General features: G+C 56.0%; 1 protein-coding gene across 1 annotated transcript in view; it reads left to right on the plus strand.

The window, feature by feature from the left end:
* Positions 1-10471, plus strand: part of EFNA3 (ephrin A3) — a 50042-nt gene extending 39571 nt beyond the window's left edge. The window contains exons 2-5 of the mRNA XM_083165999.1: positions 1047-1336; positions 3994-4059; positions 6819-6896; positions 9051-10471. Of these exons, the coding sequence (XP_083022125.1) occupies positions 1047-1336; positions 3994-4059; positions 6819-6896; positions 9051-9172 (556 nt within the window). The 3' untranslated portion in view covers positions 9173-10471. The remainder of the gene's footprint in view (positions 1-1046; positions 1337-3993; positions 4060-6818; positions 6897-9050) is intronic.
* The last annotated feature ends 1755 nt before the right edge of the window (positions 10472-12226 follow it).

Raw genomic sequence — 12226 nt, forward strand, 5'->3', positions numbered from 1 at the left:
ACGTCAGCTTCATAGCACGGACACCGGAGGACATCCAGGGAACCGGCAGATGGAAACAGCTGCGGCGAAGACGGAGTTCCAGACACGAGGACTGCAAACAGACGGGAACCACAGTGGCAGAGATCCGATACGTCAGGTGACCACGTCCCAACGCGTTTCGTCACTGATGACTTCGTCAGGAGTCATCAGTGACGAAACGCGTTGGGGCGTGGTCACCTGACGTATCGGATCTCTGCCACTGTGGTTCCCGTCTGTTTGCAGTCCTCGTGTCTGGAACTCCGTCTTCGCCGCAGCTGTTTCCATCTGCCGGTTCCCTGGATGTCCTCCGGTGTCCGTGCTATGAAGCTGACGTACTGATGGTGATTCCTACACATGCTGATTACTGCTTATTTAATTGTATGTGAGCCTACACTTTTCTCCAGTAAACACTGTGCAATTATACTTACCTGTGCGCTCCTCCTTTCTTTTGTTCTATGCACCTTACTGAGGCCGTGACAAAGCCTATTTGGAGTGAGCAGCACCACATTCTGGAGAGACGGAACCTATTGATTATGTGCTAACCTTGCGCAGATCCTTCACCTGTATGTGTGTATATATATATATATATATAATATTATAATGTGTGTAGTATGCAATGTGTATATATAATGCTTGTGTAGGTATACAGGGTGCAATGTGTATAGAATGTGTGTGTGTGTGTGTATAGATGTATTTGTGTGTATATATAATGCATATGTGGGTATACAGCAGGCATTCCCAACCACGGTCCTCAAGGCACACCCAACAGTTTGTTTTAGTGGTATCCAGGCTTGAGCACAGGTGACTTAATTAGTATGTGAGTGATTCTGATTAATCCACCTGTGCTGAAGCCTGGATATCAGTAAAAGCTGCACTGTTGGTGTGCCTTGAGGACCGTGGTTGGGAATGCCTGGTATATAGGGTGCAATGTGTATATAGTGTGTGTGTGTGTGATGTGTATAGATAGTATTAGGGAGACCCCGCACACCACGCTGATGCCCCCCTCTCTCTCTCTCTGTGTCTTGCAGCTTGCGGCGTGACGGCTATACGGTCCAGGTGAATGTAAACGATTACCTAGATATCTACTGCCCTCACTACAACGAGACGATAGCGGAGCACAGGATGGAGCAGTACATACTGTACATGGTGAATTACGAGGGCTACAGAACTTGTAACATCAGTCAGGGCTTCAAACGCTGGGAGTGTAACCGGCCGCACTCCCAGCACAACCCCATCAAATTCTCCGAGAAGTTCCAGCGCTACAGCGCCTTCTCCCTGGGCTACGAGTTCCACGCTGGCCACGAATACTACTACATATGTGAGTACCACGCCCGGCACTCTGGTGGGAGAAGTAACACCGTGGCACCTGTACATTATATGGGCGCAGGGAGTACGGTTCTCCCTTACTGGTTACATGGCCTAGTCCCAGCGTCCAGTTACCCTGCATCCTCCTCGAGTCCTGTGGGCATTCCCTCCCCTCCCTCCATATCACCTTGGTTACGCTGGGACTGCAGTGATTTGAGCTGCTGGGATGTCACCTTGCCTACCTGGCAAGCTGTTGGCTGTATGCAGCACCCATCCTCTAATCACGTTACTGTGGAGAGAAAGTTCCAGTCCTGTATGTTGGTAACCCTCATCATGTGCAAAATGATGGGGGTTATAGTCCTGTCTGGCCCCCTGGCTGTGTAGTCCTCTATAGGGTTATAGTCCTATCAGGCACTAGGGGCATATAGGCCGGGTCAGCAGATGCCCGGAGCAGCTGGTCTGTGCCCACATTCCGGGGGGTATAGGCTGGGTCAGGAGGTGCCCGGAGCAGCTGGTCTGTGCCCACATTCTGGGGGGTATAGGCCGGGTCAGGAGGTGCCCGGAGCAGCTGGTCTGTGCCAACATTCCAGGGGGTATAGGCCGAGTCGGGAGGTGCCCGGAGCAGCTGGTCTGTGCCCACATTCCGGGGGGTATAGGCCGGGTCAGGAGGTGCCCAGAGCAGCTGGTCTGTGCCGACATTGCAGGGGGTATAGGCCGGGTCAGGAGGTGCCCGGAGCAGCTGGTCTGTGCCCACATTCCGGGGGGGGGGTATAGGCCGGGTCAGGAGGTGCCCGGAGCAGCTGGTCTGTGCCCACATTCCGGGGGGTATAGGCCGGGTCAGGAGGTGCCCGAAGCAGCTGGTCTGTGACGACATTGCAGGGGGTATAGGCCGGGTCAGGAGGTGCCCGGAACAGCTGGTCTGTGCCGACATTCCAGGGGGTATAGGCCGGGTCAGGAGGTACCCAGAGCAGCTGGTCTTTGTCCACATTCCGGGGGGTATAGGCCGGGTCAGGAGGTGCCCGAAGCAGCTGGTCTGTGCCCACGTTCCGGGGGGTATAGGCCGGGTCAGGAGGTGCCGGAGCAGCTGGTCTGTCGCCACATTCCGGGGGGGTATAGGCCGGGTCAGGAGGTGCCCGGAGCAGCTGGTCTGTGCCCACATTCCGGGGGGTATAGGCCGGGTCAGGAGGTGCCCGGAGCAGCTGGTCTGTGCCCACATTCCGGGGGGTATAGGCCGGGTCAGGAGGTGCCCGGAGCAGCTGGTCTGTGCCCACATTCCGGGGGGTATAGGCCGGGTCAGGAGGTGCCCGGAGCAGCTGGTCTGTGCCCACATTGCAGGGGGTATAGGCCGGGTCAGGAGGTGCCCGGAGCAGCTGGTCTTTGCCCACATTCCGGGGGGTATAGGCCGGGTCAGGAGGTACCCGAAGCAGCTGGTCTGTGCCCACGTTCCGGGGGGTATAGGCCGGGTCAGGAGGTGCCGGAGCAGCTGGTCTGTGCCCACATTCCGGGGGGTATAGGCTGGGTCAGGAGGTGCCCGGAGCAGCTGGTCTGTGCCCACATTCCGGGGGGTATAGGCCGGGTCAGGAGGTGCCCGGAGCAGCTGGTCTGTGCCCACATTCCGGGGGGGGTATAGGCCGGGTCAGGAGGTGCCCGGAGCAGCTGGTCTGTGCCCACATTCCGGGGGGTATAGGCCGGGTCAGGAGGTGCCCGGAGCAGCTGGTCTGTGACGACATTGCAGGGGGTATAGGCCGGGTCAGGAGGTGCCCGGAACAGCTGGTCTGTGCCGACATTCCAGGGGGTATAGGCCGGGTCAGGAGGTACCCAGAGCAGCTGGTCTTTGCCCACATTCCGGGGGGTATAGGCCGGGTCAGGAGGTGCCCGAAGCAGCTGGTCTGTGCCCACGTTCCGGGGGATATAGGCCGGGTCAGGAGGTGCCGGAGCAGCTGGTCTGTGCCCACATTCCGGGGGGTATAGGCCGGGTCAGGAGGTGCCCGGAGCAGCTGGTCTGTGCCCACATTCCGGGGGGTATAGGCCGGGTCAGGAGGTGCCCGGAGCAGCTGGTCTGTGCCCACATTCCGGGGGGTATAGGCCGGGTCAGGTCAGGAGGTGCCCGGAGCAGCTGGTCTGTGCCCACATTGCAGGGGGTATAGGCCGGGTCAGGAGGTACCCAGAGCAGCTGGTCTTTGCCCACATTCCGGGGGGTATAGGCCGGGTCAGGAGGTGCCCGAAGCAGCTGGTCTGTGCCCACGTTCCGGGGGGTATAGGCCGGGTCAGGAGGTGCCGGAGCAGCTGGTCTGTGCCCACATTCCGGGGGGTATAGGCCGGGTCAGGAGGTGCCCGGAGCAGCTGGTCTGTGCCCACATTCCGGGGGGGTATAGGCCGGTTCAGGAGGTGCCCGGAGCAGCTGGTCTGTGCTGACATTCCAGGGGGTATAGGCCGGGTCAGGAGGTGCCCAGAGCAGCTGGTCTTTGCCCACATTCCGGGGGGGTATAGGCCGGTTCAGGAGGTGCCCGGAGCAGCTGGTCTGTGCTGACATTCCGGGGGGGTATAGGCCGGGTCAGGAGGTACCCAGAGCAGCTGGTCTTTGCCCACATTCCGGGGGGGTATAGGCCGGGTCAGGAGGTGCCCAGTGTTGCCTATGACACTAGTAGTGACTGCCCTCTTATGTTACAGCCACACCAACACACAACCACCGGCGCTCCTGCCTCAAGATGAAAGTGTTTGTCTGCTGCGCAACCAGTGAGTATTACGGGTGCTGGCTGGGGAGTAATTCCTGGGGGAGTTCTGTGTAGCATATGGGGCTAGTGATTAGCCCAGATGGCTTTAGAGCAGACATGTCCAACCTGCAGCCCTCCAAATGTTGTGAAACTACACATCCCAGCATGCCTTGCTATAGTACTGCTATTAGGGAATGCTAAAACTATTGCAAGGCATGCTGGGATGTGTAGTTTCACAACAGCTGGAGGGCCGCAGGTTGGACATGCCTGCTTTAGAGGAACTGTGATGTGGGGGGTGGAGTAATTCTGGTAGGTGTGAGCAAGGGGGTATTTGCTACTGGTAGGTGTGAGCAAGGAAGGGGGTATTTGCTACTGGTAGGTGTGAGTAAGGGGGGTATTTTCTACTGGTAGATGTGAGTAAGGGGGTATTTGCTACTGGTAGATGTGAGTAAGGGGGTATTTGCTACTGGTAGATGTGAGCAAGGGGGTATTTGCTACTGGTAGATGTGAGCAAGGGGGTATTTGCTACTGGTAGGTGTGAGCAATGAAGGGGGTATTTGCTACTGGTAGATGTGAGTAAGGGGGTATTTGCTACTGGTAGATGTGAATAAGGGGGTATTTGCTACTGGTAGATGTGAGTAAGGGGGTATTTGCTACTGGTAGATGTGAGTAAGGGGGTATTTGCTACTGGTAGATGTGAGTAAGGGGGTATTTGATACTGGTAGATGTGAGTAAGGGGTATTTGCTACTGGTAGATGCGAGTAAGGGGTATTTGCTACTGGTAGATGCGAGTAAGGGGTATTTGCTACTGGTAGATGCGAGTAAGGGGTATTTGCTACTGGTAGATGTGAGTAAGGGGTATTTGCTACTGGTAGATGTAAGTAAGGGGTATTTGCTACTGGTAGATGTGAGTAAGGGGTATTTGCTACTGGTAGATGTGAGCAAGGGGGTATTTGCTACTGGTAGGTGTGAGCAATGAAGGGGGTATTTGCTACTGGTAGGTGTGAGTAAGGGGGGTATTTGCTACTGGTAGGTTTGAGCAAGGAAGGGGGTATTTGCTACTGGTATGTATGAGTAAGGGGTATTTGCTACTGGTAGATGTGAGTAAGGGGTATTTGCTACTGGTAGATGTGAGTAAGGGGTATTTGCTACTGGTAGATGTGAGTAAGGGGTATTTGCTACTGGTAGATGTGAGTAAGGGGTATTTGCTACTGGTAGATGTGAGTAAGGGGTATTTGCTACTGGTAGATGTGAGTAAGGGGTATTTGCTACTGGTAGATGTGAGCAAGGGGGTATTTGCTACTGGTAGGTGTGAGCAATGAAGGGGGTATTTGCTACTGGTAGGTGTGAGTAAGGGGGGTATTTGCTACTGGTAGGTTTGAGCAATGAAGGGGGTATTTGCTACTGGTAGGTGTGAGTAAGGGGGGTATTTGCTACTGGTAGGTTTGAGCAAGGAAGGGGGTATTTGCTACTGGTAGGTGTGAGTAAGGGGGTATTTGCTACTGGTAGGTGTGAGCAAGGAAGGGGGTATTTGCTACTGGTAGGTGTGAGTAAGGGGGTATTTGCTACTGGTAGGTGTGAGTAACGGTATTTGCTGCTGATAGATAGGGCAAGTGGGTATTTTCTACTGGTATGTATGAGTAAGGGGTATTTGCTACTGGTAGATGTGAGTAAGAGGGTATTTGCTACTGGTAGATGTGAGTAAGAGGGTATTTGCTACTGGTAGATGTGAGTAAGAGGGTATTTGCTACTGGTAGATGTGAGTAAGAGGGTATTTGCTACTGGTAGATGTGAGTAAGGGGGTATTTTCTACTGGTAGATGTGAGTAAGGGGTATTTGCTACTGGTAGATGTGAGCAAGGGAGTATTTGCTACTGGTAGATGTGAGCAAGGGGGTATTTGCTACTGGTAGGTGTGAGCAATGAAGGGGGTATTTGCTACTGGTAGATGTGAGTAAGGGGGTATTTTCTACTGGTAGATGTGAGTAAGGGGTATTTGCTACTGGTAGATGTGAGCAAGGGAGTATTTGCTACTGGTAGATGTGAGCAAGGGGGTATTTGCTACTGGTAGGTGTGAGCAATGAAGGGGGTATTTGCTACTGGTAGGTGTGAGTAACGGTATTTGCTGCTGATAGATAGCGCAAGTGGGTATTTTCTACTGGTATGTATGAGTAAAGGGGTATTTGCTACTGGTAGATGTGAGTAAGGGGGTATTTGCTACTGGTAGATGTATTTGGCTCTGGTGTATTGGGGTAAGGCGGTATTTGGCTCTGGTATATTTGGGGGTAAGGGGATATTTGGTGGTTGGCTCTGGTGTATTGGGGATAAGGGGATATTTCCTGATGGTATATGGGGATAAGGGGGTATTTGGCTGTGGTGTATTGGGGTAAGGGGATATTTGGCTCTGGTGTATTGGGGGTAAGGGGATATTTCCTGATGGTATATGGGGATAAGGGGGTATTTGGCTCTGGTGTATTGGGGTAAGGCGGTATTTGGCTCTGGTATATTTGGGGGTAAGGGGATATTTGGTGGTTGGCTCTGGTGTATTGGGGATTAGGGGATATTTCCTGATGGTATATGGGGATAAGGGGGTATTTGGCTCTGGTGTATTGGGGTAAGGGGTGATTTGGCTGTGGTGTATTGGGGATAAGGGGATATTTCCTGATGGTATATGGGGATAAGGGGGTATTTGGCTGTGGTGTATTGGGGTAAGGGGATATTTGGCTGTGGTGTATTGGGGGTAAGGGGATATTTTGCTAATGGTGTTTGTGTCTCCTCCGCAGCGGCCCACTCAGGAGAGAAGCAGTCGCCCACGCTGCCCCAGTTCACGATAGGACCTGAAGTGAAGATTGAGGATCTAGGTAACGAGTGGGGGAGGACTTGTGGTTATATGGCGCCATCTTCTGGACAATCTGGAAATAATCTGGTTCTTATGCGGTGTACGCGGTGCGATAGCTGTTCCATCCCAATTCCATTACTAGTATTCCCTGCACAGTATATTCTTCTATTTCATTTCAATGCCACAGGGCCACTCATCTGGATCACAATTAACCGCTTTCCATTTACCTCGGTAGGTGAGGGGGTGTCTGGGCTGTTACAGGGGTCACTCGGTAGTTAAGGGGGGTGTCTGGGCTGTTACAGGGGTCACTCGGTAGTTGAGGGGGTGTCTGGGCTGCTGTGGTGCTGTTACAGGGATCACTCAGTAAATGATCTGGTGATCGGAGATGCTGCATTGGATCTAGTATCCTGCTGTTTGGATTAGGGGACCCCGTGTACAGAGATTTGTAGCCTTTGATTTTATTTTAAGGAGAGTAGAAAAATTTTGGTTTGACATACCCCCCTGCCTCCTGCTGAGGGCATTAGTCCCCGGTGTAGATGGGGCTGCAGTGTGGCAACGCGCAGGGGAGGGTGCGGTGTGGCAGAGGGCATGAGGAGAGGGGGTGGCGGTGTGGCAGAGGACAGGAGGAGAGGGGGTGGCGGTGTGGCAGAGCGCAGGAGGAGAGGGGGTGGCGGTGTGGCAGAGTGCAGGAGGAGGGGGGCGGCGGTGTGGCAGAGCGCAGGAGGAGGGGTGGTGGCCGTGTGGCAGAGCACAGGAGGAGGGGGGTGACGGTGTGGCAGAGCACAGGAGGAGGGGTGGTGACGGTGTGGCAGAGCTCAGGAGGAGGGGTGGTGGCGGTGTGGCAGAGCGCAGGAGGAGGGGTGGTGGCCGTGTGGCAGAGCGCAGGAGGAGGGGTGGTGGCCGTGTGGCAGAGCGCAGGAGGAGGGGTGGTGGCCGTGTGGCAGAGCGCAGGAGGAGGGGGTGGCAGAGCGCAGGAGGAGGGGGGTGGTGGTGTGACAGAGCGCAGGAGGAGGGGGTGGCGGTGTGGCAGAGCGCAGGAGGAGGGGGGTGGCGGTGTGGCAGAGTGCAGGAGAAGGGGGGTGGCGGTGTGGCAGACCGCAGGAGGGGGGTGGCAGAGCGCAGGAGGAGAGGGGGTTGCGGTGTGGCAGAGGGCAGGAGGAAGAGGGGGTGGTGGTGTGGCAGAGCGCAGGAGGAGGGGGTTGGCGGTGTGGCAGAGCACAGGAGGAGGGGGGTGACTGTGTGGCAGTGCACAGGAGGAGGGGCGGTGGTGGTGGTGTGGCAGAGCTCAGGAGGAGGGGTGGTGGCGGTGCGGCAGAGCGAAGGAGGAGGAGGGGTGGTGGCGGTGTGGCAGAGCGCAGGAGGAGGGGTGGTGGCGGTGTGGCAGAGCGCAGGAGGAGGGGTGTTGGGGGTGTGGCAGAGCGCAGGAGGAGGAGTGGTGGCGGTGTGGCAGAGCGCAGGAGGAGGGGGGTGGCGGTGTGGCAGAGTGCAGGAGGAGGGGTGTGGCAGAGCGCAGGAAGAGGGCGGTGGTGGTGTGCGCAGGAGGAGGGGGTGGCGGTGTGGCTGTGCGCAGGAGATGGGGGGGTGGCAGAGCGCAGGAGAAGGGGGGTGGCGGTGTGGCAGAGCGCAGGAGGGGGGTGGCAGAGCGCAGGAAGAGGGCGGTGGTGGTGTGCGCAGGAGGAGGGGGTGGCGGTGTGGCTGTGCGCAGGAGGGGGGTGGCGGTGTGGCAGAGCGCAGGAGGAAGGGGGGTGGCGGTGTGGCAGAGCGCAGGAGGAGGGGGGTGGCGGTGTGGCAGAGCGCAGGAGGAGGGGGGTGGCGGTGTGGCAGAGCGCAGGAGGAGGGGGGTGGCGGTGTGGCAGAGCGCAGGAGGAGGGGGGGTGGCTGTGTCACAGAGCGCAGGAGGAGGGTGGCGGTGTGGCAGAGCGCAAGAGGGGGGGTGGCAGAGCGCAGGAGGAGGGGTGGTGGCGGTGTGGCAGAGCGCAGGAGGAGGGGGGTGGCGGTGTGGCAGAGCGCAAAGACTGGTGTGAGAGAATAGGGAACGCTCTGTGAGTATTGAATGGTTCGGCCGCAGACACACAAACCCTCAGTATTGCTGATTGTCACACTGTGAGAGCCACCACGCTCCTGTATGCCAGCCTCTGACCATGGCACTAACACCGTCTCTCTCTCGCTATCTCAGGTAACTTTAACCCAGAAATCCCCAAGTTGGAGAAGAGTATTAGTGGCACCAGCCCGAAGCGGGAACACTTACACATGACCGTGGCTGCGTGTCTCCTTATAATGACACTTGTAGCGTCCTAGTTCCCCATTGGTCGGACACCTTGTAACTGGACTACACGTACAAGCTCCGCGGGAAAGAATTGGTCAGTACGGAGCGGGTCCGGCCACAGCTTCATCTCGCCGCCCATATTTGCACCTTCTGTGGCACCAGAACACTACAAAGACACCAGTTGACACTCGCAGCCACAGTCCAGTGACTTCTTCAATAACGTCCAGGTGGTGGCCATACTGGATTGGTGACCTCATGCAAGGTGGTAGCCGTGGCCCAGGCGATGGACTTCTCAGTGACAGCCCCTATGTGGACGTGGCATCCATAACTGGGCTGTATTGTTTCTTCTCGAGTGCCTATGCCCTTTTTGGGGTGACAACAGACAACATCTTGTTAGTCGGCCTTAGTGTCCCTGGCATTCCTCACTTGCCTGGACATGTTTCAGACTTGTGGGTCATTGTCGCCCTCTGCAACTCATTACCGTGTCCTCTCGCCCAGAGAATTGCGGGACTCGAGGATTCCTAGGCCCAAGTGCGTCCGGCACAGTAGCAAACCCCTGACTTACCAAATGTGCAGCTGTGTTCTGTCCGATGGATGGCAAGACGCCATGCCACTGCTAGGCCACCACTCTCTGAGCAATGCGGTGATTGGACCTCTACTCTACGCATCTACTACCCGGGAGAGCGGATTCGGCCAGGAGGAGGCACCAGGGGCGCTGCCGGAAAGCAACCTAACCCGACATACATATAACAACCCCAGTCTGGTCCCAGTAAGTCATGGAGTCTTTGGCCAATGATCTGTCTCCATTTGGAGGGGGACTCGTTGGCAGTTGTCCTACCCACATTACACGGCCATAATATGACCCTGTGTCCAGGTCTACATTGGAGTAAGACACCCCAGGTCCCCCCATCCCGCAGGGCGCAGGATGGAACGCTACAGACAGGTCCCAGAGATTTGGGGGGGTTTTTATATAAAGGATACGGGGACCTGCTAACACGTTCCCCCGACAGACGCCTCGTGTGTAGCACAGTGGACAGTAGTGAGACCCATGGTACAATATTAGTGATACATGCACCAGCCCAGTGTGCCCCAGCATTCAGGAGCGCTGTTTGTGTATATACACATATGTATACAGTGGCCCCTTCTGTCCCAGCTGTATATAGATTATTGTGGCCCTGTGTCTTCTGTGAAGGCAGCTGCCACCTATGCAATGCGATGCACAGACACTTTCTGAGAATAAATAGCAGGACTGATCTTTTTAATGAAACTGCTTTGCTGTGATTTTCATAAGATGCTGTTACTCTATAAAACCAATAAACCCACAAAAATCAGCAGTGTCCTCAGTGGGGGGGGGGGCCTTGCGTGTGTAGGGGGTGTTCTTAGCGTGGGGGTGTCTGTAGAGGGGGTGTCCTTATCGTGTGTGTAGGAGATTGTCCTTAGCGTGTGTGTAGGGGAGTGTTCTCATCGTGGGGGTGTACTTAGCGTGTGTGTATAGGGAAGTGTCCTTAGCATATGTGTGGGGGGGTCCTTAGCATGCGTGTGTGTAGGGGAGTGTCCTTAGCGTGTGGGGGGGTGTTCTTAGCGTGGGGGTGTCCTTAGCGTGTGTTTGTGTGTAGGAAAGTGTCCTTAGCATATATGTGGGGGGGTCCTTAGCATGCGTGTGTGTAGGGGGGTTCTTAGCGTGGGGGTGTCCTAAGCGTGTGTGTGTGGGGGGAAGTGTCCTTAGCATGTGTGTGTGTGTGTGGGGGGTGTCCTTGGCGTGTATGTAGGGGGAGTGTCCTTGGCGTGTGTGTAGGGGGAGTGTCCTTGGCGTGTGTGTAGGGGGAGTGTCCTTGGCGTGTGTGTAGGGGGAGTGTCCTTGGCGTGTGTGTAGGGGGAGTGTCCTTGGCGTGTGTGTAGGGGGAGTGTCCTTGGCGTGTGTGTAGGGGGAGTGTCCTTGGCGTGTGTGTAGGGGGAGTGTCCTTGGCGTGTGTGTAGGGGGAGTGTCCTTGGCGTGTGTGTAGGGGAGTGTCCTTTGGGGTGTGTGTAGGGGAGTGTCCTTTGGGGTGTGTGTGTAGAGGCGTGTACTTGGGGGGGGGGTGTAGATTCGTGTCCTTGGTGTGTGTGTAGGGGAGTGGCCTTGGCGTGTGTAGGGGAGTGGCCTTGGCGTGTGTAGGGGGTGTCCTTAGCGTGTGTATGTAGAGGGGTGTGCTTATCCTGGGGGGTGGGTGTCCTTAGGGCAGTGCCTCGGGACACTTGCAGGGGTGCCTCAGGTTGGTGGGTTGGTGGTCCAGGACCAATTCAAATTATTTATGATCCATTATTTATGGACAAAACCAGTGCTAGTGGCTGCCAATCATATCATGTGGACAATCAGAACCTAATCCTGCCCTTTACCACATAACTGAACCTAAGAAGCACATATAAACACAATCTACTTACATTGAAATATATTTTTTGGGGCCTAGGGGTGCTGTGATTAGAAAAAGATTGGGAACCCCTGCCTTAGGGTGTGTGTAGGGGGTGTCTTTAGCGTGTCTGTAGGGGGATGACCATAATGCGTGTGTGTCTGTAGAGGGGGTGTCCTTAGCGTGTGTGTGTCTGTAGAGGGGGTGTCCTTAGCATGTGTGTGTGTGGGGGGGTGTTCTTAGCGTGGGGGTGTGCTTAGCATGTGTGTTGGGGGGTCCTTAGCAGGCGTGTGTGTGGAGGGGTGTCCTTGGCATGCGTGTGTGTAGGGGGGTGTCCTTGGCGTGTGTGGTGGGGTGTCCTTGGCGTGTGTGTGTGTAGGGGGGTGTCCTTGGCGTGTGTAGGGGGGTGTCCTTGGCGTGTGTGTAGGGGGGTGTCCTTGGCGTGTGTGTAGGGGGGTGTCCTTGGCGTGTGTGTGTAGGGGGTGTCCTTGGCGTGTGTGTAGGGGGGTGTCCTTGGCGTGTGTGTAGGGGGGTGTCCTTGGCGTGGGGGGGGGGGGGGGTGTCCTTAGGGTGTGTGTGTAGGGGGTGCCCTTAGCGTGTGTAGGGGGTGTCCTTAGTGTGTGTGTGTGTCTGTAGGGGGGGTGTCCTTAGCGTGTGTGTAGGGGGTGTCCTTAGCATGTGTGTCTGTAGTGGGGATGT

The sequence above is a fragment of the Crinia signifera genome, chromosome 12, assembly GCF_055691185.1.
Source record: "Crinia signifera chromosome 12, ASM5569118v1, whole genome shotgun sequence".
NCBI lineage: Eukaryota > Metazoa > Chordata > Amphibia > Anura > Myobatrachidae > Crinia > Crinia signifera.